The 23,478-nt window shown below is 35.9% G+C and overlaps 2 protein-coding genes and 1 pseudogene across 2 annotated transcripts; 2 read left to right on the top strand and 1 right to left on the bottom strand.

Annotated features, from left to right (window-relative positions):
- Window positions 1-11,333: 11,333 nt before the first annotated feature.
- Window positions 11,334-12,375, top strand: LOC147277847 (uncharacterized). The gene is made up of 2 exons (XM_086255737.1): window positions 11,334-11,519; window positions 11,728-12,375. Exons 1-2 carry the CDS (start codon window positions 11,334-11,336, stop codon window positions 12,373-12,375), a joined length of 834 nt encoding a protein of 277 aa, XP_086111863.1.
- Window positions 12,376-13,752: 1,377 nt separating this feature from the next.
- On the top strand, window positions 13,753-16,122 carry LOC147277846 (uncharacterized; annotated as a pseudogene).
- A 1,450-nt stretch (window positions 16,123-17,572) lies between these two features.
- LOC147277845 (serine carboxypeptidase-like 42) lies at window positions 17,573-21,624 on the bottom strand. Its single transcript, XM_086253307.1, has 10 exons — window positions 21,041-21,624; window positions 20,220-20,327; window positions 19,996-20,088; window positions 19,715-19,807; window positions 19,488-19,573; window positions 19,080-19,358; window positions 18,830-18,963; window positions 18,424-18,516; window positions 18,205-18,322; window positions 17,573-18,101 (listed from the first exon to the last, which is right to left on the bottom strand). Exons 1-10 carry the CDS (start codon window positions 21,273-21,275, stop codon window positions 17,934-17,936), a joined length of 1,407 nt encoding a protein of 468 aa, XP_086109433.1. The 5' UTR covers window positions 21,276-21,624; the 3' UTR covers window positions 17,573-17,933.
- Window positions 21,625-23,478: the final 1,854 nt, after the last annotated feature.

Raw genomic sequence — 23,478 nt, 5'->3', positions numbered from 1 at the left:
TTCATTTTCACCTAAATCACCAACCTCCTCATTGAGTTGAATTTCATCATTTTCATTTTCTCTTAATTCTTCTAAGTGACTTGGTTCAGTAGGTTGTGGTGATTCATTTGCCGAACTTTCACCTAAAACTGTTTTTTTAACAATAAATTTATCAAGAGCTCCTTTTTGGCATTGTATTAATTCTTCTAATCTTTTTCTTTTTTTTCTTTTTTCATTTCCAGATAGATGTTTCTTAGACAACATGTTTATGCTAGAGGCTAGAGCCTAGAGATAACAAATAAACACACAACACAAGCAAACAAATGATAAAATTGAAAGAACAAAAAAAAAAACAAACAAAGAACAATGACACCTGAATTTAAGTTCCAATAGAAGACTTGATTGTTTCTGTTCAGATAGATTTGGCAGCAACCCCCAAGTCGATGCTCAAGTTAGCTGCTACTAGTCGTTTACCCTGAATTTGGCAGCTACCCCATGTTTATGCTAGAGCCTAGAGATAACAAATAAACACACACAAAATGAAGCAAACAAATGATAAAATTGAAACAACAACAAAAACAAACAAAGAACAATGACACCTGAATTTATGATCCAATAGAAGACTTACCCCCAATTCTGCAAATTCCCTAATTTCTTTGCCTTGTCTCCAAAGACTCTAAAATGTTAGGACTTAGGAACAGCACTGAAATTCAAGACTCAAGCAAAGATTGAAGAGGGCGAGCTGAAGGATTAAATTAAGTCTTCAATTTAATTGAATCAATTGATTGAGATGAGGAAGAGTCGAAGAGGGCGACTGTGCAGTGGGCGAGATGAAAGGCTAAAAGAGAGAGAGAGTAAGATATTTGTTTAAGAAAAAGAAAACCTTTTCAACTTTCAGCCTCTTCTTTTTTATTCCCAAGGTATATGCAATGATTATGCACTTTGGGCCACTAACTTTGGGCCCCACTAACCAGCAATGATATATACATACCCACGTTTTCTTTTTTGTAACAACACACTCAGCAGCAAAATTATATATATATTCTAATTTTAAATATTATAATATATATTATATATATATAAAAAATTTGGGCCCTGGGCAGTCGCCCCTGGTGCCCTTGCTTAGGGACGACTCTGCCCGCGACGAAGCTAGTCCCAGCAGTAGGCTAGGCGTGTGAGGCACGATGGCAGAGGATTCGCGTGGCTGGTCATTGGTGTCGGTGCGAGGTCTGAGATCAGAATCCCTCCATTGATGGGGTGTAAAGGGGAGCCAACAGAAGATAGAGAGTATGATAATATCGGGACATCATGATGGGAATAACTCCTTTATTCCTTATGCTTTCACGTGTTTTACATGGATGTTTTCAACCTTATTACTTAGGGAGGCTCTTGCTCCTGATTTTGGCAAGCCATGTGATTTGGCTTCGGGGGTGCTCTTGCACCGTGTGTATGCTAGGTAATTGCTCCTTTAACCAATGTGTTGCTACATGAATTGATGTACTGCTAGAATTTATTTAATTCTCAATCGCTGGTCGAAAGCTTCCATGTCAAAAAATCTGTGTCAGGCAGCACACTGCACATACATGAGACAATTTTCACGAGAACTCTCCGAAAATTTACAATTTTCTCTCCCACACCCGAGAACGTGTATGAGGAGAGAAAAATGGGCATGGGTGTATGGTGAACTATTTAATTCATGGTATGTTTTATCATATATGTATGTAAAAAAAAAAATTTGGATTTTGTACATGCAATCTCTGCATATTTGTTGGAAGAACTTGTGACCAAAACCCATACAACATGCTCAAGGCTTCTAAACGAGAAAAATATTTGATTGAAATTAATTAGGTTTTGGGTCATGCTTTCGTGAAATCAAAGCACTATGTTTTTTGGATTATAAAAAATTTGGTGTGCATTCTGACATTTGTATTTGTCAAATAATGGACTCTAGGTTTAGAATTATTTTATGATACCTTCATTCAACCACAAATGTGGGTATTTAATTTGTACATGAGCCTATAGCAAGATTACAGGAAAAATGAACTACATGATTACAGGGATTGTGTAATAACTACAGGGATTGTAAGATTTACATTGGTTTTTGTAATAACTACTCTAATTACATCCTAATTACACTGCAATGGTCAACTATCTTTGATTACATTAATTGCTTGTTGACTCACACCAACACTCCTCCTCAAGTTGGTGTGTGGATATCACACATGCCCAACTTGACAAGTGAGTCAATAAACACTCTTCTAGCAACTACTTTTGTGAGCACATCTGCTAATTGGTCCTCAGACTTTACAAATGGAAAATTAATAATTCCAGCTTCCAGCTTTACTTTGATAAAATGTCTATCAATTTCCACATGCTTAGTCCGATCATGTTGAACAGGGTTATGAGCAATATCTATAGCTGACTTGTTATCACAATGCAGGTTAATCGCCACTTTTGGTTTAAAACCCAAGTCGGTCAGTAAGTTCTTTAACCAAAGCAACTCACATACCCCATATGCCATACCTTTATACTCAGCTTCGGCACTTGACCTTGCTACTACAGGTTGCTTATTACTTCTCCAAGTCATAAGATTTCCACCCACAAAGGTGAAGTACCCTAAGGTAGATCTATTATTGTCAGCTGAACCTGCCCAATTTGCATAAGTGTAGCCTTCAAATTTCAGGTGACCATATTTAGAGAACAATAAACCTTTACTTATAACAGACTTCAAATATCTCAATATGCGTTCTATAGCATCCATGTGAGGTTTACGTGGATCATGCATGAACTGACTCACCACACTTACTGCATACGCAATATCTGGTCTAGTATGAGATAAATAAATCAGTTTTCCCACGAACCTTTGGTATCTCCCTCTATCAATAGGAGATGCACTCAAATAGCATGTGGTTCTGCTCAATGAGAATGTCAAATGGCTTACATCCAAGCATCTTTGTCTCAGATAACAAGTCAAGAATATATTTTCGTTGGGATAAGAAAATATCATGTTTTGATCGAGCTACTTCAATCCCAAGAAAATATTTTAAGTCTCCAAGTTACTTCATTTCAAATTCAGAAGCTAAGTACTGTTGTAAATTCGCAATTTCCTCATGGTCATCACCTGTTACCACCATATCATCAACATAGATAATTAAAGCAGTGATTTTACCTTTTCTGCGCTTCAAGAACAAAGTATGATTTGAGTTACTTTGTTTGTAGCCAAAAAACCTCATAAACTTGGTGAACCGGCCAAACTAAGCCCTGTGAGATTGCTTTAACCCATATAAGGCCTTTTTTAGTTTACACATCAATCCTGTATCTGAGTACTCTGGTATACCTAGAGAAGGATCCATATACACTTCTTCAATAGGTCTCCATGCAAGATAGCATTTTTGACATCGAACTGAGGAAGTGACCAATTCTAATTAGCTGCTAATGACAGAAGTACTTTCACAGTATTAACCTTGGCAACTAGTGCAAATGTTTCTTGATAGTCTACACCGTAAGATTGTGTATATCTTTTTGCAACCAGCCGAGCTTTGAACCTCTCAATAGTCTCATCTGCCTTGTGTTTGCAAACACCCATCTGCACCCCATGGTCTTCTTTCCTTTTGGTAAGGGCACAAGTTCCCAAGTAACATTCTTTTTCTATGCTACCATTTCCTCTGTCATAGCTTTAGTCCATCTAGAATCTGCCAAAGCTTCCTGCAATTTACTAGGAATAGAGACAGAGGATAATTGGAGTACATAAGATGCATATGACTTGAACAACCTGTCAAAGGACACATGACTATTTATGGAATACCTAACTTTAGCATTAGGATCAGGCTCATATCTAGTTGGTGGTTGACCACGATTAGACTGGGGTGGAAGATGATATGAAGATGGTTCAGAAACAAGATCAGGTGTATTTACTAAATCATGAACATTGGAATCAACAAGAATGGGATCAGGTAATACCTCTAAGAATGCATCTGGAGAAGATTGGGTCAGTGGTTCTGTTGTAGAAGTAGAAGATAATGTACTATCATGGACTTGATCTTCACAAACATCAACTGAACACTCAGTGGAGGATACTGGGCTCGGGTTCTCGATGAAGGATGTATCGGTGGATGATGAATTTTGAAACATCTCAAAGAACCCTATATCATCACGATTCTGAACTTCTTCCCTAGTCTCCCCCTGAAGTGAAGAATCGGTGACCTCCCGTAAGTAGAAAAGCACGTTTTCCAAAAATGTGACATTCATGGAAATATAAATTTTTTTAGAAAAGGGATAATAACACCGATAACCCTTCTGAGTGGATCCATACCCAATAAAGACACATTCTAATGCTCGAGGATCAAGTTTCGTACGTTGGTGGGTATATAAGGACATACACCACACATCCGAATATGCGAGGCGCCAAATGAACCACCGAAGGGAGATTGCAGTGGTCAGAGAACACAGCCAAAGGTCTCTTGAAATTCAAAAAACTAGAGGGTGTTCTTTAATTAAGTAGATAGCAGAACTCAAAGCCTCGCCCCACAAATGAGAAGGAACATGATCTCCCAGTAACAGAGACCGAGTGACCTCCAAAAGGTGTCTATTTTTCTGTTCAGCAACCTCATTCTATTGAGGAGAATGAGGATAGGATGGCTAATGAAGGACACCCATGGAATGCATAAACTTATTCAATTCCTTATTGACAAATTCACCTCCATTGTCGGAACAAAGAACTCTAATAGACACATCAAATTGTGTGAGCACCATCTGATGAAAGAGACGAAACACAGTACAAACATCACTTTTCTGTCGCAGAAAATAAACTCAGGTCATTCGGGTACAATCATCAATAAATGTAATAAACCACTTCATCTCATTATGTGTAGAAAGTGGGGCAAGACCCCAAATATCCGAATGAATTAAGGAAAAAGGGACGTCAGCTTTATTATCACTTGAAAAAAAAACAGTACGATGACTTTTCTTCATCACACATGTTTCAAAAACAAAATCTAAGAGATTAAATCTGGTAAACAAAGATGGAAACAATCACCTCAGATAACTAAATGAGGGATGACCAAGTCATTGATGCCACAACCAAATCTCTCTCTTATTCTTTACCATGTTGTCGCCCATAAAATGAACTCGTGCTCTACCATCAGACCCAGGTAATCCATCGTCCAGATAGTACAAGTCTCATCTTTGGCTACCACTGCCAATCATCTCCTTTATATGGATGTTCTGAAAAACACAATGAGTAGGAAAAAATGTGGCAACACAATGATGAGGTTACAATTTAGGGATGGAACAAATAAAACATCGGAGATAGATAAAGAAAAAGACAAAGACACAGTGCCAACTCCATCAACTGGAGAAGACACACCATTAGCATTAGTAATAACAGATTTGGAACTAGAGAACAAATGACTGAAGACAGAGCAATCACAAGTCATATGATCAGTAACACCGGTGTCAATTATCCAAGTACTATTTCTAGTAAAATTAGGAAGGGCAGAATTAGGCATACCTGACTTAGCAACGAATCCGGAAACAGTGACTAAGTTGCTCTTGGAAGGTTGCGCACTAGACTCAAAGGTCGAAGTCACATGAGAGGCCTGGCTTGTTTTTCCTACCTTCTTCTTCTCCCACCATTCAGAAAACCCATGCTTTTTTAAGCAAGTATCTTCAACATGGTTTGTACAATTACAAAATGTGCACTTCCTACCAGATTTCTTAGGATCAAACCTCCCACCAGGTCGGTGGGCAACAAAGGCACCTCATTCAGCCATTTGACTACCCATCATAGCCTCTTGTCTGTTGGCTTCAGTACACGCAATAGCATATGCCTCCCGTAAACTGGGAAGGGTAGAAGCGGCTAAAATCCAGCTACAAACCCCATCTAGTTGTGGGTCTAAGCAGCCAGGAAGATATAAAGCCGATTAGTTAATGTACAAGGACAAAGTGCATCAAGTTCCTGCCAAATTTGTTGCAGTTTTCCAAAAATAGTTCATAACAGAGCCACCATTTTTTTTAGTAGTGATTACCTGATACTGAAGTTGGTAGGCTTTGTTAAAATCCTAACTCACCGAATATTGTTGTTGAAGCGCCTCCCAAATTTCCTTGGCAGTCTCAAGACGTTGAAACATCATCCTCACATCTCGAGTCATAGAATTCAACATCCAGGATTTCACTAGACAATTTTCTTCATTCCAAGTTTCATACTCAGTAGAATTTGCAGCAGGTGCAGATTTAGAGCCACTGATAAAGCCCCATCTTCGTCTTCCAGTAATATTGATCAGAGCAATAATGGCCCGCCCAATCAACATAATTACTGCCATCTAATTTTTTCAGGTGCAATGGAGGTGGAAATCTCATTGGAAGAAAGTGGCGGTAACGGAGGAAGGTCGCTCTTTTTGGAATAATTAGATCTTCCCTCTTTGGAATCATATCCGATGATATTTTGATCTCCTGCCATTTTTTTTCTCCTTTTTTTTTTTTAACTAAAGCAGCAAAGCTGTCAAAATAAAAAGAATAAAAACACAGCCAGATAACTTCTGTGTTATACGTAGGATGCATCAAGAGGATGATGATGAATTGCAAACATAAGCAAAAGCATTTCACAAGCAATCATCGCCAACAAGCATGACATGGTGGTCTAGAGAGCAATGACATGTGGTAGCTACAAAGGTGAGATTGCAGCAAATCAGAGAGTGGCAAGATCGCAATGGCACGCTCATGGCAGATCGAAGCAAAGGTGGGCAACAGTACGTGATCAAAGATCAAACCGGCAGGGATTGCTATTGGGAACAACGATTGGATCAATGGTGCGCAAGTCGACAGAGCGATGACGATCAGAACCTTCAGAAAATGGTAATCACAGAGGAAAGTGTGCAATAAATGAGTAAGGTATTGCATAATTTTTCTGGAAAAATTCTAACAAAAAAACCAATAGGATATATAGATTATAAATTATTTAGGAGTAAGTTGATTAAACCTATAGACCAAGCCTAGATCAGAGAATAGGCTATGATATCATGTCAAATAACGAACTCTAGGTTTAGAATAATTTTTTGATACCTTCATTCAACCACAAACGTGGGTATTTGTACATGAGCCTATAGCAAGATTACATGAAAAATGAACTACATGATTACATGGATTGTAAGATTTACAGGGATTGTGTAATAACTACTCTAATTACATCCTAATTACACTGCAATGATCAATTATCTTTGATTACATTAATTGCTCGTTGACTCACACCAACAATATTGTGATTGAAGTAAGCCAAACGAAACAAAGCAAAATGACACTTTGATGTTTTCGGAGTAGAAATTTAAGTGCAACTTCTCAGATTAAACTGTACCTCCTCAGAGAAAACTGGATGATATGCCTTGTACCTCTGGAAACATGTGGATGTTAGCTTACTGAGGAATTTTACGGTTCGTGATTTGCATTTTTTTTTAGAGAAAGTTATGGCTATTTGAGCGCATACAACTCAAGAAGATGGTTTTACTCGCAAATTGGCATAATTATATTTCAGGATTGCAAACTTGGAGTCCAAATCATGGCAAGCGTGCACGAAAACCGATCAAGATGATGTTTCTGTAAAACACCAGGCAACCCACCATACAAAGACATCGGGAAGGTGAAAATGCCTAGCAAGAATTTTTGGATAGGATTGAATCAGGAAAGTGGTTAATTTCCTTACTTCTCTGAATATTGTGTGCATGATTACAGAAAAGGAATATATATATTTGGTAGTAGAGCACCTATGCATGATTTTTTTGTGCAACTACTTCTTTTCGAAAAAATTGAAAAATAAAATTATCTGCATTTATGGTTGAAAGACATTTGGTATAAGGTTGAATATAGCATGAAACACGGAAGATATACTTTCTTGTTGCCAAAATCAGAATTGGTGTCTTACCACCTAAATATGCACGAGATAGGGAGTGAATAAAAAGCCAATTGAAGTTTGAGCTCTATTTTTTATTTTTTATTTAATATTTGATGAAATTTACCTGTATGCTTTTAAAATTAAGCATGGTAATGAAAGAAAGGACTTATGTAACATGTGCTCAAAAGGAAGGAACCTGTCCGGGCTCATACTATGGAGCAAATGAAAATATCTAACAGATAAGAATTTTCTATACTCTGTTCATCAATTGTGCTGTGTGAATGTGTCGAATATATATTATGGCATTTGTAGCCTGAGTTTTTCAATTTTATCTGGCATGAAGAAAGAATTGGTGCATTACTTGTTACAGTTCGAATATGTCAGGTTATAGTACTGTATAAGGTTAAGGAAAATGTCTAAGGGCTTTTTGGGAATTGTAAAACACATTGCAAGAATGACTCGGAATAAGGAATAAAGTGTTAGACTGAAATTAAGATTTCTGGATTTTTGCATAAATGAGCTTTGATATATGAGTCTCATCTGATTTTGATAATGTCTTGCTTGGTCTTAAATGGCAAAAAAGAAATTGCAGGAAGTAAGTTACATGGCTTACAGCTAGGGAGATACCAGCTGTTTGTATTTGGGTACCTTACAGCTTACACGATCGATCAATGGTGAAACTAAACAGAAGCTGGGTACAGTTTTCACAAAACATGTAGCTGGACAGGAGGCATACCTGTGTTTGTGAAATTGTGATTGAGGAAGAATCAAAGAAAATAGCCGAAACGCATCCCAGATAGCTCATATGGTGGGATCGACCAAAATCTCAATGAATTGGATGGAAAATAAAAGCTAAGAATTTCTTACTCTATTTTCTCAAAAATTGAATGATATTTGTATTTTTCGTAGACAGAATTCTATGATAAAAGATTAATTATCAAATTGATATTGCATGCTATTGGATTGATTAATAGCATAATGTAGGATTTAATAATATTAGATTGATTATCGAATTGATATTACATGGTATTGGATTGATCAATAGCATAATATGGGATTGATTAATTATTGGATTAATTATCAGATTGATATAACATGCCTCAATTGATTCAATTGCATGAACGACTGAGATTGAGATCGAGTCTGATCGTATTGTGAAAACACATATTACCCTACAACATTTTGACCTACACTTCAGGCTAAGTGGCATGAAAAATGTTTGATAGGGAGGTTTATAAAATGACTATATTGTCCTAAAACATTTCAACCTACGTACACTTCAGGCTAAGTGGCCAGGAAAACAATTATTTGGGAAGGTTGATTAATAAAACTTATTTTGATAGTACCAAATGAGAAAAAGACATATTTCAATGACATTTCAGGTTTAATGTCGCGGGAAATATACAAAGAAAGGGAAACATACAAGAAAGACATATTTTAATGACATTTCAAGTCAAGTGTCACATAAAATATGCAAGGAATGACAAATCGAAACGAACGGAAAAAAAAAAATAATAAACAGGCATCTTTATTTAAAAAGGAATGATAAATTTCGAAGAGGAAAGCAAACTTCGAGAGATGAGATGCTCACCTTTGAAGAGGAAAGCAACTTCGGGAGGCGAGAAGCTCACCTTCAAAGAGAAAGCGAAACATGAAATAAACAAAAATTGTCCTACACCTTAAGGGGTGACATGGAGAAAGGTTAAAGATCGATTTCAAAGGCTAGAGAGAACACCCTTGAAAATATGGAAAATAGGGACATAAAGAGCTTCGAACAGCTCACTGACTAGATTACTCACGAAGGAAGCATCGAGAGGAGTTAAATACAAAGGGTATCGATTGGAGAAATCGGCCCGAGTCCGAGTCCAAACAAATGACGTGCATGCCCAAAGGCTAGGGGGCAAGCTTGAGAAGGTACTCGTTTATCACCTTTTTATTTACAAATTATTTTTTATTCATATGTGATTTTATGTTTCCATACTTGAGAGTGTACGAATAGAGAAAAAGGGGCATTGTGGGATCCAAAATAATCACATAGATCAAATATAACAAAATAAGCTAATATAAATTGGGGCAAACCATTTTGGGCTAGAAAAAGCTATATTAAACCAATCGAGCTTGACAAGGGATAAGCCCAGCTAGATCATGAGCCATTAAGCAAGAAAAGCTAATTAACACGTGATTAATATGTGTTAAATATGATTGATGAAGGCTGAAAATGGGTGGTTACCACCACAACGGACGAATCTCACAAAAATCTCTCCATTAAAGCCATGATTAATACCAATTTAATGGGCAAGGGGAGGAGAGAGATAAGCGAAGAACAAGGCATGATCAGCCTATAAATACCTCTAGAGAAGAGGAAATGGGATTATCTGATGAAATTTTATTAACTTTGACATCTGAGTGTTTTTGACAGGTACACCCCCCATCAGATTTTGCGGATGACGATTGAAGATGGAATTCGGGCTTCTCAAAATTATCAGGAAATATTATTGTTGGCAAATTGTTACCATGTGAGAAATTATGCTTCAACAGGTAATTAGCTTCATATTTTGTCAACAAGTGGTGTTTGGCAAGTATGAAAAGAAAATAATAAGAGAATAGTCAATTCCATGATTAGAAAATACCGGGTACAGTGTGGTATTGCTATTCTATGTCAATAATAATAATATACATGGCAAGCAATTTGCTACTACCATGTTTTATACCTTGGCAGTATACTTCTGCCTGGTTTTACTCACCTTATAAATCTTGGTACATGACTACATGAAACAAAAAGATGTAATAGTTTATGTTAAAACAAACTATATATATAGTACATGTCATGTCACATTAAATATTTATAGCAACTCAATTGAATGCTTTTAATGTCATGCTTTTGAGACCAATAGGCGATCAATAAATATATACTTATTTATATCAAAACAATGCCTTAGTTTTTTTTTTTTTTTTCATAACATGCATACTATTCCATTAAAGTCCAAACTGAGTGCCCCAAAGGCAATACACAAAACTAAGTCCAAAGACAAGGCACAAGTAACACAACTAAAACAACCCCCAAAAGTTAACGAAAAAGAACTAAAGGCCCAAAAGAAGCTAGAAAAACGCAAACCCTAGCCCAAGCCCTTAGTTGTTTATTTTCTTTGTATATTGCATTATTATTTGATTTTAATGGATTTTAGACATTTATTTTGAAAATTTTATTTTTGTTAGCTTACATAGTAACATTACTGTATTTGATGTTAATATTAAAAGATAAATAATATTTTGGTTTTAAAATCGAAACTTAAACACTTTCAAATAAAAAAGAATATTATTAAAAATATAAGAATGGGAATGGTAGACTATTTATGAGTCTCATCCTAACATATTCCAAACCCTAGAATGAAAATTTCTACACAATTTCATTCCAGGTTAGTAAGGAACGGGAATATAATCTCATTCTCATTCTACCAGGGGCAGATCTACAATGGGGTCAATGGGGTCAATTGACCCCATGAACCCAGAATTGCTGGGCTTGAGAGAAATTTTTGACCCCATGAAGATTGGGTGTTACTGGCAGCAGTGGCAGGCAGAGGGGCAAGAGAAGCAAATGTTTGTGAAAATGGCTAAGAGAAATGAAGAACAGCTGAACATATTAGTGAGGAAGATGAAGGTGTCAACTGTCACGTGAGATGGGTATGTTGTTTTTTGAATTCTAAACTTGCCAAAACGACGTCGTTTTGTCACAAGCATTACAAAAGAAAGATCAAGATTTTGTGCATGCTATGATCTTAGTCAATGGATGCAAGCAACAATTGCAAGTAATGAGGGATCATGAATAGGATACTTTGCTTGATAAAGTTTCTTCTTTTTGTGTGAAGAATGATATTTATGTTCCCAATATGGATGATGCATTTGTTCCTCAAGGAAAATCACGACGTGGAATGCAAGAAATTACCAACCTTCACCATTATCGTTTCGAGCTCCTTTACACTATCATTGATATGCAACTTCAAGAATTAAATAATCGTTTCAATGAGGTAAGCACAGAGTTGCTTATTTGTTTGGCATGTTTGAGTCCGGATGATTATTTCTCTGCTTTTGACAAGCAAAAGCTATTTCGTCTTGCTCAATTGTATCCGAATGATTTTTCTGACAAAGAGCTCTTGGCACTTGAAGATCAACTTGGGACTTATATTACTGACATGCGAATGAGTGGTGACTTTTGTCAAGTGAAAGGAATTGATAATCTAGCAAAAAAATTGGTGGAGACAGGGAGAGACAAATCATACTCATTAGTGTACTTGCTTTTGACGTTGGCTTTGATTTTACCAACTGCGACTGCTTCAGTGGAGAGAGCATTCTCAGCTATGAAGATTGTGAAGAATCCACTTAGTAACAGAATGGGAGATCATTGGATGAATGATAGTTTGATTGTGTACATTGAAAAAGATGAATTTGATAGTATTGATAATGAGGCTATAATGTTGCGTTTTCAAAGTATGAAAACCCATCGTGGACAATTATGATTTGTAATATTGTGCTATTTTCTATGAATGAAGTTTTTGTTCATTAATATTGAAGAGTTTTTTCCTACCCAAAATAAATATTCTTGAGCTTCTTAATCTTGCCCCCATAGTAGAAGGTTTCTGGATCCGCCACTGCATTCTACCATCTTGGTAAAACAAACAGTGCCCAAGTTCTTTTCCATACACTATTTTTTATTAAGCTCTCCCTTAACTAGCTTTCTAATCATATTAGACTTAGATGAAGTTTTCATTGAAAATTAAATAAGCTGTCTATTCAAATTCTTAATAAATTGAATAGAAAGGGACTACATTGTTAGAGCCCACGCTATAATGTAATTCAAGGAACTGAATTATCAATTTTTTGAGTCGACATTCATATTTTAAATATAAATATATATATATATAAAGCAAATATCTAACATGATCAAAAAGATCAACCTACAAACAGGGGCGGATCTACAATGGGGTCAATTGACCCCATGAACCCAGAATTGCTGGGCTTGAGAGAAATTTTTGACCCCATGAAGATTGGGTGTTACTGGCAGCAGTGGCAGGCATAGGGGCAAGAGAAGCCAGTGTTTGTGAAAATGGCTGAGAGAAATGAAGAACAGCTGAACAGATTGGTGAGGAAGATGAAGGTGTCAACTTTCACGTGAGATGAGTATGTTGTTTTTTGAATTCTAAATTTGTCAAAACGACGTCATTTTAGCAAGTTAATTAAACCAAGTCTGAGTACCAGCCACACAGATGACGCCTCGACATAAATTGAAAGTCTGAAACCAAGTCTGCTCCTTTACCCGCGCCGACGCCTGCTCTGCTTGGCTACTTCTCCAGTTCTCCCTCGCGCCGACGCCTGTTCAGTTGCTCTACTTGGCCTGCTCGCTGCCTCGCTTCGTCATTCGGCGACTGCCGCTGCACCTGCGGCCTGCTTACTTGCTCAACCTGCTCCCTCGCCGAGTCGCGACGCGCCGACACCCCTGGGTTCAGTAGATTCGCCCCTGCCTGGGTTAGACTGGTTAGTTACTTTACTTAGTTAGTAAGTTTTATGTTTGTTTATTGTTAATTGGGTATTTCAATATTTGGGTTAGTTTTGTTATTGGGTATTTGGGTTAATTTGTTTAATTGTTTAATTGGTTAATTGTTAATTGGGTATTTGGGTTAATTGTTAATTGGTTATTTGGGTTAATTTGGTTAATTGGTTATTTGTTAATTGTTAATTGTTAATTGGGTATTTAGATTAATTGGGTTAATTGGTTAATTGTTAATTGTTAATTGGGTATTTGGGTTAATTGGGTTAATTGTTAATTGTTAATTGGGTATTTGAGTTAATTGGGTTAATTGGTTAATTGTTAATTTAAATTTCAAACAGAAACAATCATGAAGAAGTATTTTAAAAGAAAATTTGGTGAGAATTCGTCATCTTCTCTGACACCAAATGATAGTATTGAAGTTGAAAGTTCAAAACAAAGTGAGCTAGATGCAATTTTGGCGAACCTTCATGCAGACCCTGGACTTCGACCTCCAATGTCGAATTATGATCCTAATATTCGAGATCAAGTTCGAAGAGCTTATCTACAAAAGAGTCCGTGTCAACCTAGAAATCATAGGTTTCCACAATCAATGTTTGGAGGGTATGCACGACGTTTTAGCCCTCTTTGGTTTAATGAGTTTCCTACTTGGTTGGAGTATAGTATAACTAAAGATGCTGCATTTTGTCTTTGTTGCTGTCTCTTTAAATCGAATTTTGAACAAGTGGGTGCGGATGCCTTTACTGGTGAAGGTTCCTCTAATTGGAAGAAAAAAGATAGACTGCAAGTTCATGTTGGAGGCCCGGGTAGCGATCATAATATTGCTTTTCTGGATTGTCAAGCTCTAATGAATCAGAGGCAACATATTGAATCAGTTATCATCAAGCACTCATCTAAATCTCGTACTGACTATCGCAAGCAAATGACTGCAACACTTGATTGCATTCGATTTTTATTGTGACAAGGTCTTTCTTTCCGTGGCCATGATGAAACAAGAACTTCAAAAAATAGGGGAAATTTTCTTTAGCTCTTGCAATTTCTTGCTGATCATAATGAGAGTATTAAGGCGGTTGTGTTGGAGAATGCTCCTAGGAATCTACAATTAACCGCACATGATATTCAAAAAGAAATTGTAAATGCAGCTGCAACTGAAGTCATTAATGCTATTATTAGTGATATTGGAGATGCATTATTTTCTCTTATGGTTGATGAATCACGTGCTGTGTCAATAAAGGAGCAAATGGCAGTTGTGTTTCGATATGTGGACAAAAAAGGCCAAGTAATTGAAAGGTTTATGGGCATTCAACATGTTATTAGTACAACTGCACTTTCATTAAAAGAGGTTGTTGATCTATTATTCTCTAGACATGGATTGAGTATATCCAAGCTGCGAGGACAAGGATATGACGGAGCTAGTAATATGCAAGGTGAGTTTAATGGTCTTAAAACTCTTATCTTGAATGAAAATCCATGTGCCTTTTATGTTCATTGTTTTGCACATCAACTTCAACTAGCGCTTGTAGCCGTGACAAAGAATCATATTCAAATTGCCACTTTCTTTGTCTTGGTGAGTAGAGTGGCTAATGTTGTTGGGGCTTCATGCAAGCGTCGTGATTCACTTAGAAAGAAACAACAACTTGAAGTTATGGAAGGTATTCAAAATGATGAGATTCTAACGGGGCAAGATCTAAATCAAGAAACTAGTGTCAAACGTCCCGGTGGTACACGTTGGGGTTCACATTATGGTACCTTACTAAGTATGATTTCTATGTTCTCTTCTATAACTAGTGTACTTGAAGATATTGTTGAGGATGGATTAAGTGTTGATCAAAAAGGTGAGGCAAATCTTTTGATGGAGTCTATGCACTCTTTCAATTTTGTTTTTTGTCTATTTGTGATGAAAACTATATTGGGAATCACAAATGATTTGTCACAAGCATTACAAAAGAAAGATCAAGATTTTGTGCATGCTATGATCTTAGTCAATGGATGCAAGCAACAATTGCAAGTAATGAGGGATCATGAATGGGATACTTTGCTTGATAAAGTTTCTTCTTTTTGTGTGAATAATGATATTTATGTTTCCAATATGGATGATGCATTTGTTCCTCAAGGAAGATCACGACATGGAATGCAAGAAATTACCAACCTTCACCATTATCGTTTCGAGCTCCTTTACACTATTATTGATGTGCAACTTCAAGAATTAAATAATCGTTTCAATGAGGTAAGCACAAAGTTGCTTATTTGTTTGGCATGTTTGAGTCCGGGTGCTTATTTCTCTGCTTTTGACAAGCAAAAGCTATTTCGTCTTGCTCAATTGTATCCGAATGATTTTTATGACAAAGAGCTCTTGGCACTTGAAGATCAACTTGGGACTTATATTACTGACATGCGAATGAGTAGTAGTGACTTTTCTCAAGTGAAAGGAATTGGTAATCTAGCAAAAAAATTGGTGGAGACAGGGAGAGACAAATCATACTCATTAGTGTACTTGCTTTTGACATTGGCTTTGATTTTACCAGTTGCGACTGCTTCAATGGAGAGAGCATTCTCAGCTATGAAGATTGTGAAGAATCCACTTCGTAACAGAATGGGAGATCATTGGATGAATGATAGTTTGATTGTGTACATTGAAAAAGATGTATTTGATAGTATTGATAATGAGGCTATAATGTTGCGTTTTCAAAGTATGAAAACTCATCGTGGACAATTATGATTTGTAATATTGTGCTATTTTCTATGAATGAAATTTTTGTTCATTAATATTGAAGAGTTTTTTCCTACCCAAAATAAATATTCTTAAGCTTCTTAATCTTGCCCCCATAGCAGAAGGTTTCTAGATCCGCCACTGTCTGTCCCACTACAATCCAACTACATCCAACTACATCCAGGCAACTTTATCACTCCTTTTTCTCATTCCAGTTTCCTAACTCAGCATATATATTGGAAAATAGCACCTATGGTGAAGAATTTTGTGGTTCTAATTCAATGAGTTTCTCAGCTGCTAGCCGTCACCTTATGTCGTCTCCATGTAATCTGCAAGCACCAAGTAATGTGGCCCAAACTCCTCTGCTTCTTTAAGGAAACCCCATCGTCTAGAAGATCAACCATGCAGGCAACTTGATCCACCCTGGGTTGAATAAGATAATAAGTAACCATAGAATCAAAGATCTGACAACCTTCCAACCTAGTGCATCTGAAAAAAGAAATAATAATAGTAATAAAATTAGTACATCTGTAAAATACAACAAGTGCATTTGTAAAAAATTCACAAAGTGTCCTTTATACTAACCTATTAAGTTAGGGTGTTTACAAAAAATTTATTAGTGGTTTGATACTAGGAGATAATTCACAAAAATAATTTTGCCACATCAAATCATAGCACATAGATCTTGTGCCATACTAGAGCACAAAATCTTTTCCCTTTGATTTTTAAGCATAGTTTTGGATTTTTAAAATTTAGTATTTATTTATTAGGTTATTAGTTTAGGAAAAGAGTGTACATATTCACATATCCATGAGAAAATGTGAATATTTGGGATAAATCTTTGCAATCTATGTGCTTCTTGAACAATATTATTGTTGAATTTTCAGTTCTCTTTTGTATAGGATAGAGGGGGGAGGGGAGAGGGGAGAGGGGAGAGGGGCGGAAAATTGTAAAGAAGTCGTGGGAGGAGGACCTCGAGGGCATTGAACCTATGTAGCTATTTCATATTTTGTTAGTTTGCTTACATTGACAATGTTAGTTTGTTTATTTTCCTTGGTATTGTATGTATTTTCATTCAAAATAAAAGTTTATATTGCGAAAAAGATTGATAGGGGATGAGATAATGCTCAATGACATAATTTGATGCACAAATTGAAAACAGGTCAAGGAAAAAAAAAAAAAAAAAAAAAGAGAAATACGTAATCAACTACAGCATAATGAAATCTGACCCATTAATTGTGATAGACCCCTCTAACCCACGTTTTGCAGCAAATATTAGTACCAACTCAAACTTCAGTGAAGGGATATATCTTCATCAGGAGGTACACTTTTTAGCAAATCTATGAACAAATTAATGTTAAAGATTATTTTGTTAAAGTACAGGACTAGAAGTGTACTTTGGCCTAATGTTAAACATTGAAATGAGCCTTGTGCTAACATTACCTTTAAAAGGGAATTTTGTTGCCATCAATATTATTCAGTTCTATGCCATTCAGCAATACCAAATTTTATGAATCAGTTTCATTTATATGATTCAAACACAAAAGTGGAGATAACTTTATCAACCAAGCGAAGATTTTCCAATATATATGTATCAAAAACAAGAGCTGTTGATGAAATGTTTAGTCCAACAAGAAATAAAGGCTGTAGACAAGTCCCCCAATGGCCTCATATGTTTTTGCAGATGCCATATAAATATCCTTTTTTTCTTTCATTACTTGTGCCGAAAACAAATCACCTTTCCTTATTACCCTTGCTGCAAAGAAATGAACTCCTGAAACGTAATCCTGCCACTACATTGTACCAATTCCTATAACTTCTTAGTTGTCAATGGAAGGCCGGGTTGTGTTTGGCAATCTCCGACCATGAATAAATGAACTGAACAGGTGCAATGCTCTTGATGGTTGAGCATAGGGTACCATATGAGAAGCACCCCTTACTGTGGCAAAAGTCAATAGATTTCCATACTCCGTAGCCCAACCTCCCACCTATTCATTAACATGTATAGATAGATATTCGTAAATAAGTTCAGGAGAGACAAACTTGAATAGGAATGAAATGATAGAACTATTGAAAGAAGTGCATAAGCACCTGGCCTTTGTGAAACCAAGCTCCATATGGGACTGTTATCTTGAACTTTAGATCATGTGCTAGCTCGCGGATGAGTGTTCGGGAGCCCAATAATGGTACAACCGAATCTTGATCCCCACTGCAACCAGTTGACAATCATATCATAAAGCAACACTAAAAATTAGAGTAGGTTTTAGTTGATCATCTTTTCTCTTGTACAAATTAGAATAATTAAATTACCTGAAAACCCAAACTGGTATACGGTTTTGAACTATCCTTGTGAGCAAGGGAAGGATGTTGATGTTACCATCAGTATCACTGTAATTAAGAACACTGTACAATGCAATAATGAGAAGATCAGTCATACAATATATGCAAGTTGTAAAAGTATAATGAACTAACTAGTCTGTTTGTCAATCATGAACAAAGCACTGCTAATGTATTAAATTAAATAACAATCATGGTCCAGTTAAGTTGGTTTAGGTTATGATATAGTTAATTGATTCAAGTTTTAAGGAGTTACTAAAGAAGTTATGATCACTAAACTTAAGTAGGGAATGAAAATATTAGTCTTTATTGTTTGAACCACTCAATAGATAAGTCATCAATTGCTAGATGCTTAAGAAAGGTTGTATTTATCACTTACTTGCTGCACATACTCCAACTATAAGGTAAGTTTGTACGATTTGCATGAAGGGCTTTCTGAACCTCAGGAAGGTTGAAATAGAAACGCCTTTCATAGCTCATACACACATCAACTCCAACACTTATCTTAGTAGCCTGCAGAAAAGGGGAGTAAAGGAAAAACTCATTGCAAAAATGAAACGACAAGTTGCATGAAAGTGAGAGGAATATTAAACACAGAAATTAAACAAAAAAGAAGTATAGGGGAATACCACTTTCCGAAGTCTCAACTCTTGCTCCACTATAGACGGATAACAAACATCAAGGATCACATCGTAATTGTTTATATAATCACCAACTATGCGATTTGCTTGAGAGATTGCTTTGTCGCATGAAAGGGTTACATTGTGAGGATTTGCAAAGACATAATCATCAAAAACACATTCGTTCATGATAGTAAGGCCAACTTCATCAGAAATCATTCCATGAGACCAAAAGTATTCATATGTTGCTGGAACATCACGATCAAGTCTCAGCAATGGATTCCCAATCTAACCATAAAATTGAAATACATTTGTGCAAACATGAGCAAGAAATCGAATAGCAAAAATAAAATAAAGAAGTGGCAACTATAGAGATAAATGAAAGCAGGGAATCAAGAACATGTGAGGTCTTCTTACAGCAACCCCTTTGAGATTGAACTTGAAACCAGTTGAATGTTTATTATGGTCCAATATGGCAACAGCCAATTGTGGTATATAGTGCCCTGTACAACAGAAGTACAGATTGTAAGACCGTTCAAAATGAAAGGTTTATGGAAATAGAAAGTGTTTAAAATGAATTATAAGAGTTCCATTTCCTAAGAAAAATTCCAGAATAGAATTGACATTGATCAGACTCTGCAGACCTGCATAGCTTTCTCCAGTAAGAAACAACTCTCTAGATCTTAACTCTGGAAACTTCTCATACCATTCCAACATGAATGTGTGCATATCCCTTGCTGCCAAAATCAAGAGAATGAAGTTGGTACAAATCAAAGTGAAAAAATGTTTCTGTCAAGCCTAATTGCTAAGTTTTATTTAGCAACAACAAAAATCAGACCCATAGAATAAGTACACACTTCAATGAGTGAATAGAAAAAGTGGATGTGGATGTGGCTGTGGCTGTGGCTGTGGCTGTTGAATTTACCAGTGGAGGCATCCCCGGAATTATAATCCGAACTTGTATTTGAGTATGACCATCCAACTCCAGCAGGAGACTCAACAAAGAGGAGATTTGACGCTGCAAGAAATAAAGAATGGGGCATAATTAAGACGGTTCCAATTAGTATCCGGATAGTAAAATCCAGTGCATATTACTACTCCCAAAAGAAGGAAAATCAATGTGTCCATTAAATTTTCTATATGATATACCTCTATTCCATGACATTGGATTTCTTCGGAGGCCTCGACCATCACCTGTAGGATAAAATGGACCCAGCTCGGTAAAGGCGCCTCCGCCAATAGAGGAACAACCTGGCCCTGAGCACAAAAGTAATCATCCAGTATTATCAACTATTTTGTGTTTAAGAGTCTCACTTTTAAAAACACAATAGTTAGAACTAGAAAATTTGAGATTAATTTTGATTCTGGATAAAAGGGCTTGTTATGCATAATAAGCGCTTCTACATCGAAAGGCATTTTTTTTCCTTTTTTTTATAAGATATTTCTAATGCTTTTGGCCGACTGTAAAAGGTTACAGCAAATTCAATTGAATGTTGTAAGATGCTGATAATGCCTTCAAAATATGCAATGCAACAGAACCTTGAATGACTCTCATGCCAGATTTTTAACAAAGAATTATCCAAAGCTTTGAACCAAAACCACACATGCTCCCACGTCCCACATGAAGGAAATTAAAGCATCCAATACAAAATCAATTAGCATTTGGTGGAAAGGCGGACCACCTTATAGATCCAACACAAAACCAATTAGCATTGGATGGAAAGGCGGACTACCTTATAGACCACTAAGCAAGGCTATATTTTTCCAAGATGGGATCTTTCTCTCAACAGAGTGCACTATGACTACTTACATGAAACTTATAGTAATATGAGAAAAATAAAAGAACCCCACCTATTACAAAACAGAGTCCTACTAATATTCACAACTTGCTCTGAAGAATCAAGAAAAGGCTCAAAGTTTTCCAAGTTTGAAATACAATCAATTGAACAGGAACAGAGGATTGAACTAACCTCCATTGAGCCAAAGAGTGAGGGGCTTCTTGTCAGCTTCCTTGTCTGCTTCAACAAAGTAATAGAACAAGCTCCTCCCAGCTTTCACATCCACATCAACATACCCAGCATACTGCTTGAACCCAACATTGGGTTGACCAGGCAGCTTCACCACCAGATCCTCAACTGGGTACCCCTCCACACCAACCAACACCAACCACACAATCAAAACCCCACCAAACCAACACCTACCCATCTCTGAAAACCCCAATATCCTCTCAGAAAACCCACCCCTTTGTCAATTCCTAGGCAATTCTCTCCCAATATATATAAATGAATGTAGTACTAGTACACACATATACACTGTACACACTCAAAACAACATTTACTTTTTTCTTTTAAAGAGAAATAAAATAATAAAGAAGAGGTACTAATATTATCTTTTAAGAAACCAATTCTGTTATTACAGGCACGTGAATTCTGGGCTGCTTTAACAAAAAGGTATGTGTATGATTTTTTAGATAAGATCTGGCTGTCTTGTTACAGAATTTTCCAAATATATAGCATACATAAATGCAGCTTCAGGAAATGGGTAAAGGGGTATCACTATCAGATAGAAAGAAAGACGTTAGGAAGGTGCAGCCAAAGTAAGGTTTGGGTTTTTACTGCTTTGCAGAGTTTACAGTCATGCCGAGAGAGAGAGAGAGAGAGAGAGAGAGAGAGAGACGTTGGGAAATGGCATGGCATAGTAATAATCGTGAGAGAGTGATGGGCTGATGGCAGCAAGATCCACTTGGCATCTTTTTGGTCAAAAATCAAAATAATAACTATGCACACTGTGTACGCACTGTCAATAAAGTCAAACAACTCGTACACGGTACAATGGTACATCTTCTCTGGCTTGTACTTAATTATTCTTCCCACACAATTTCGTATATAAAAATAAATATTTTGTTGTTATTATCTTTGAAACAACAAATTAGCAATAATAATTTTGTATTTAATCATGACAATCATTATTTTTCAGATGTAAAGTGTAAAGATAAAAACGTCTCTAATACAAGTGTATATATTTATTGTCTAATGATAAGCCATTTGATGAGAGAAGTAATAAGTTCATACACATGTTACATGAAAACTTTTCTCAAAGATAAAAATGTGGGATTTCAAATCTAAAATTATAGTTAATATTTAGAGAGGGATTTCAAATTTGGGTCCTAAATTATATGTCAATATTTCATTGATTCATATATATCTCACTTCAAAGTTCATTTATTTCACAATAAATAAAACACTTACATGTATAATAACACATCATTTGAGATACAAATTTAATTTCCCTAGCATTATTGTAATATTTATAGTTTATTTTTATTTAGAGGAGGGTGAGAGTTGAAGTTTTATTGTAAGTGTGGAGGTAAAATATTCTCTTTTTAATTTGAGATAAAAGTGTGTTATAACTGAAACTATAAGTCATCATTAATGTTTATAGCTAACTTATTGACAAATTAATCCAATTTTTTTTTTTTTATAAAAAATCTCTTTCTTGAATACACAATTAACTAATTAAAGTAAGTAACAACTTCTCATCATATCCTAATGGTAAACTAAGCATAAAATAAATAATGCTATATTTACCACATTTTCATACCATATTTTTATACCATCTTACGTGTCATTATTTTACTGGACAAAATTTTTTTTTTCTTTTTGGACTTTTGTTTTTATTTTTTAGTGTCCAATGCATGAATGTCATGTAAGTTGCCACATAAGGTAGTATGAAATTATGGTATAAAAATATAGGATGTCTAGCACTACTGTTACTAATAATTTCTTAAAAATACCAAATTTACAATGTTATTTATGAAAAAGAAAAATAAAAATAAAATAAAAGTACAACTAGTGATTCACATTGAGAGCAGATCCCCTACTAGTTTGTTGATATCAGGCTAAAATCTTATCTATTGAACTCCTTTTTCTCTCCCTACTTTGTCTTTTCTGATAATTAAAATTTTAGTCCGGTACCAAACGGATACCAAAAAGTGGTTGGAGATACGCCCTCTCGACATTGGACAGACCCATCAGTGCACAAAAAGTCCCTCTTTTTGGTTTTACACTCGAAGCATGCATGGAAAGAAGACAACATGGCCGTCCTCTTTCTCTAACCGTTTGCTCTCTCTGCAGCTTACTTTACTACTTTACAGCCCACAAGAGTATTTCTTTTTTCTTTTATCCATACAAATACAAAATATAAAATCATTTTATATGCTCGTGGCCGCGTGGGGTTCAATTTGAAAGAGCCAAGTTGGTCCATTATTAAATTATATATTGGTACTTTATTTGAGTTTGAAAAGAAAAAAACATAAACAAAAAAATAGAATAATAATAATAATAATGCAGATAAAGTGAACTTTGACTGCTAGCGGATTAGTAGTAGTATTAGATTATTAAATCATCCT

Source organism: Dryas octopetala, chromosome 8 (assembly GCF_963921425.1).
Source record: "Dryas octopetala chromosome 8, drDryOcto1.1, whole genome shotgun sequence".
In the NCBI taxonomy this organism is placed as follows: domain Eukaryota; kingdom Viridiplantae; phylum Streptophyta; class Magnoliopsida; order Rosales; family Rosaceae; genus Dryas; species Dryas octopetala.
This window is presented reverse-complemented; position numbering and strand designations above follow the sequence as displayed.

Coding starts and splice junctions, on each gene's coding strand:
- LOC147277847 (XM_086255737.1), top strand. CDS start 11,334: ATGGGGTCAATGGGGTCAATTGACCCCATGAACCCAGAATTGCTGGGC. Junction 11,520..11,727: donor TATTAGTGAGGAAGATGAAG/GTGTCAACTGTC, acceptor TTTTGTGTGAAG/AATGATATTTATGTTCCCAA.
- LOC147277845 (XM_086253307.1), bottom strand. CDS start 21,275: ATGGGTAGGTGTTGGTTTGGTGGGGTTTTGATTGTGTGGTTGGTGTTG. Junction 18,323..18,423: donor ATACCAGTTTGGGTTTTCAG/GTAATTTAATTA, acceptor AACTGGTTGCAG/TGGGGATCAAGATTCGGTTG. Junction 18,102..18,204: donor CTTGGTTTCACAAAGGCCAG/GTGCTTATGCAC, acceptor GTTAATGAATAG/GTGGGAGGTTGGGCTACGGA.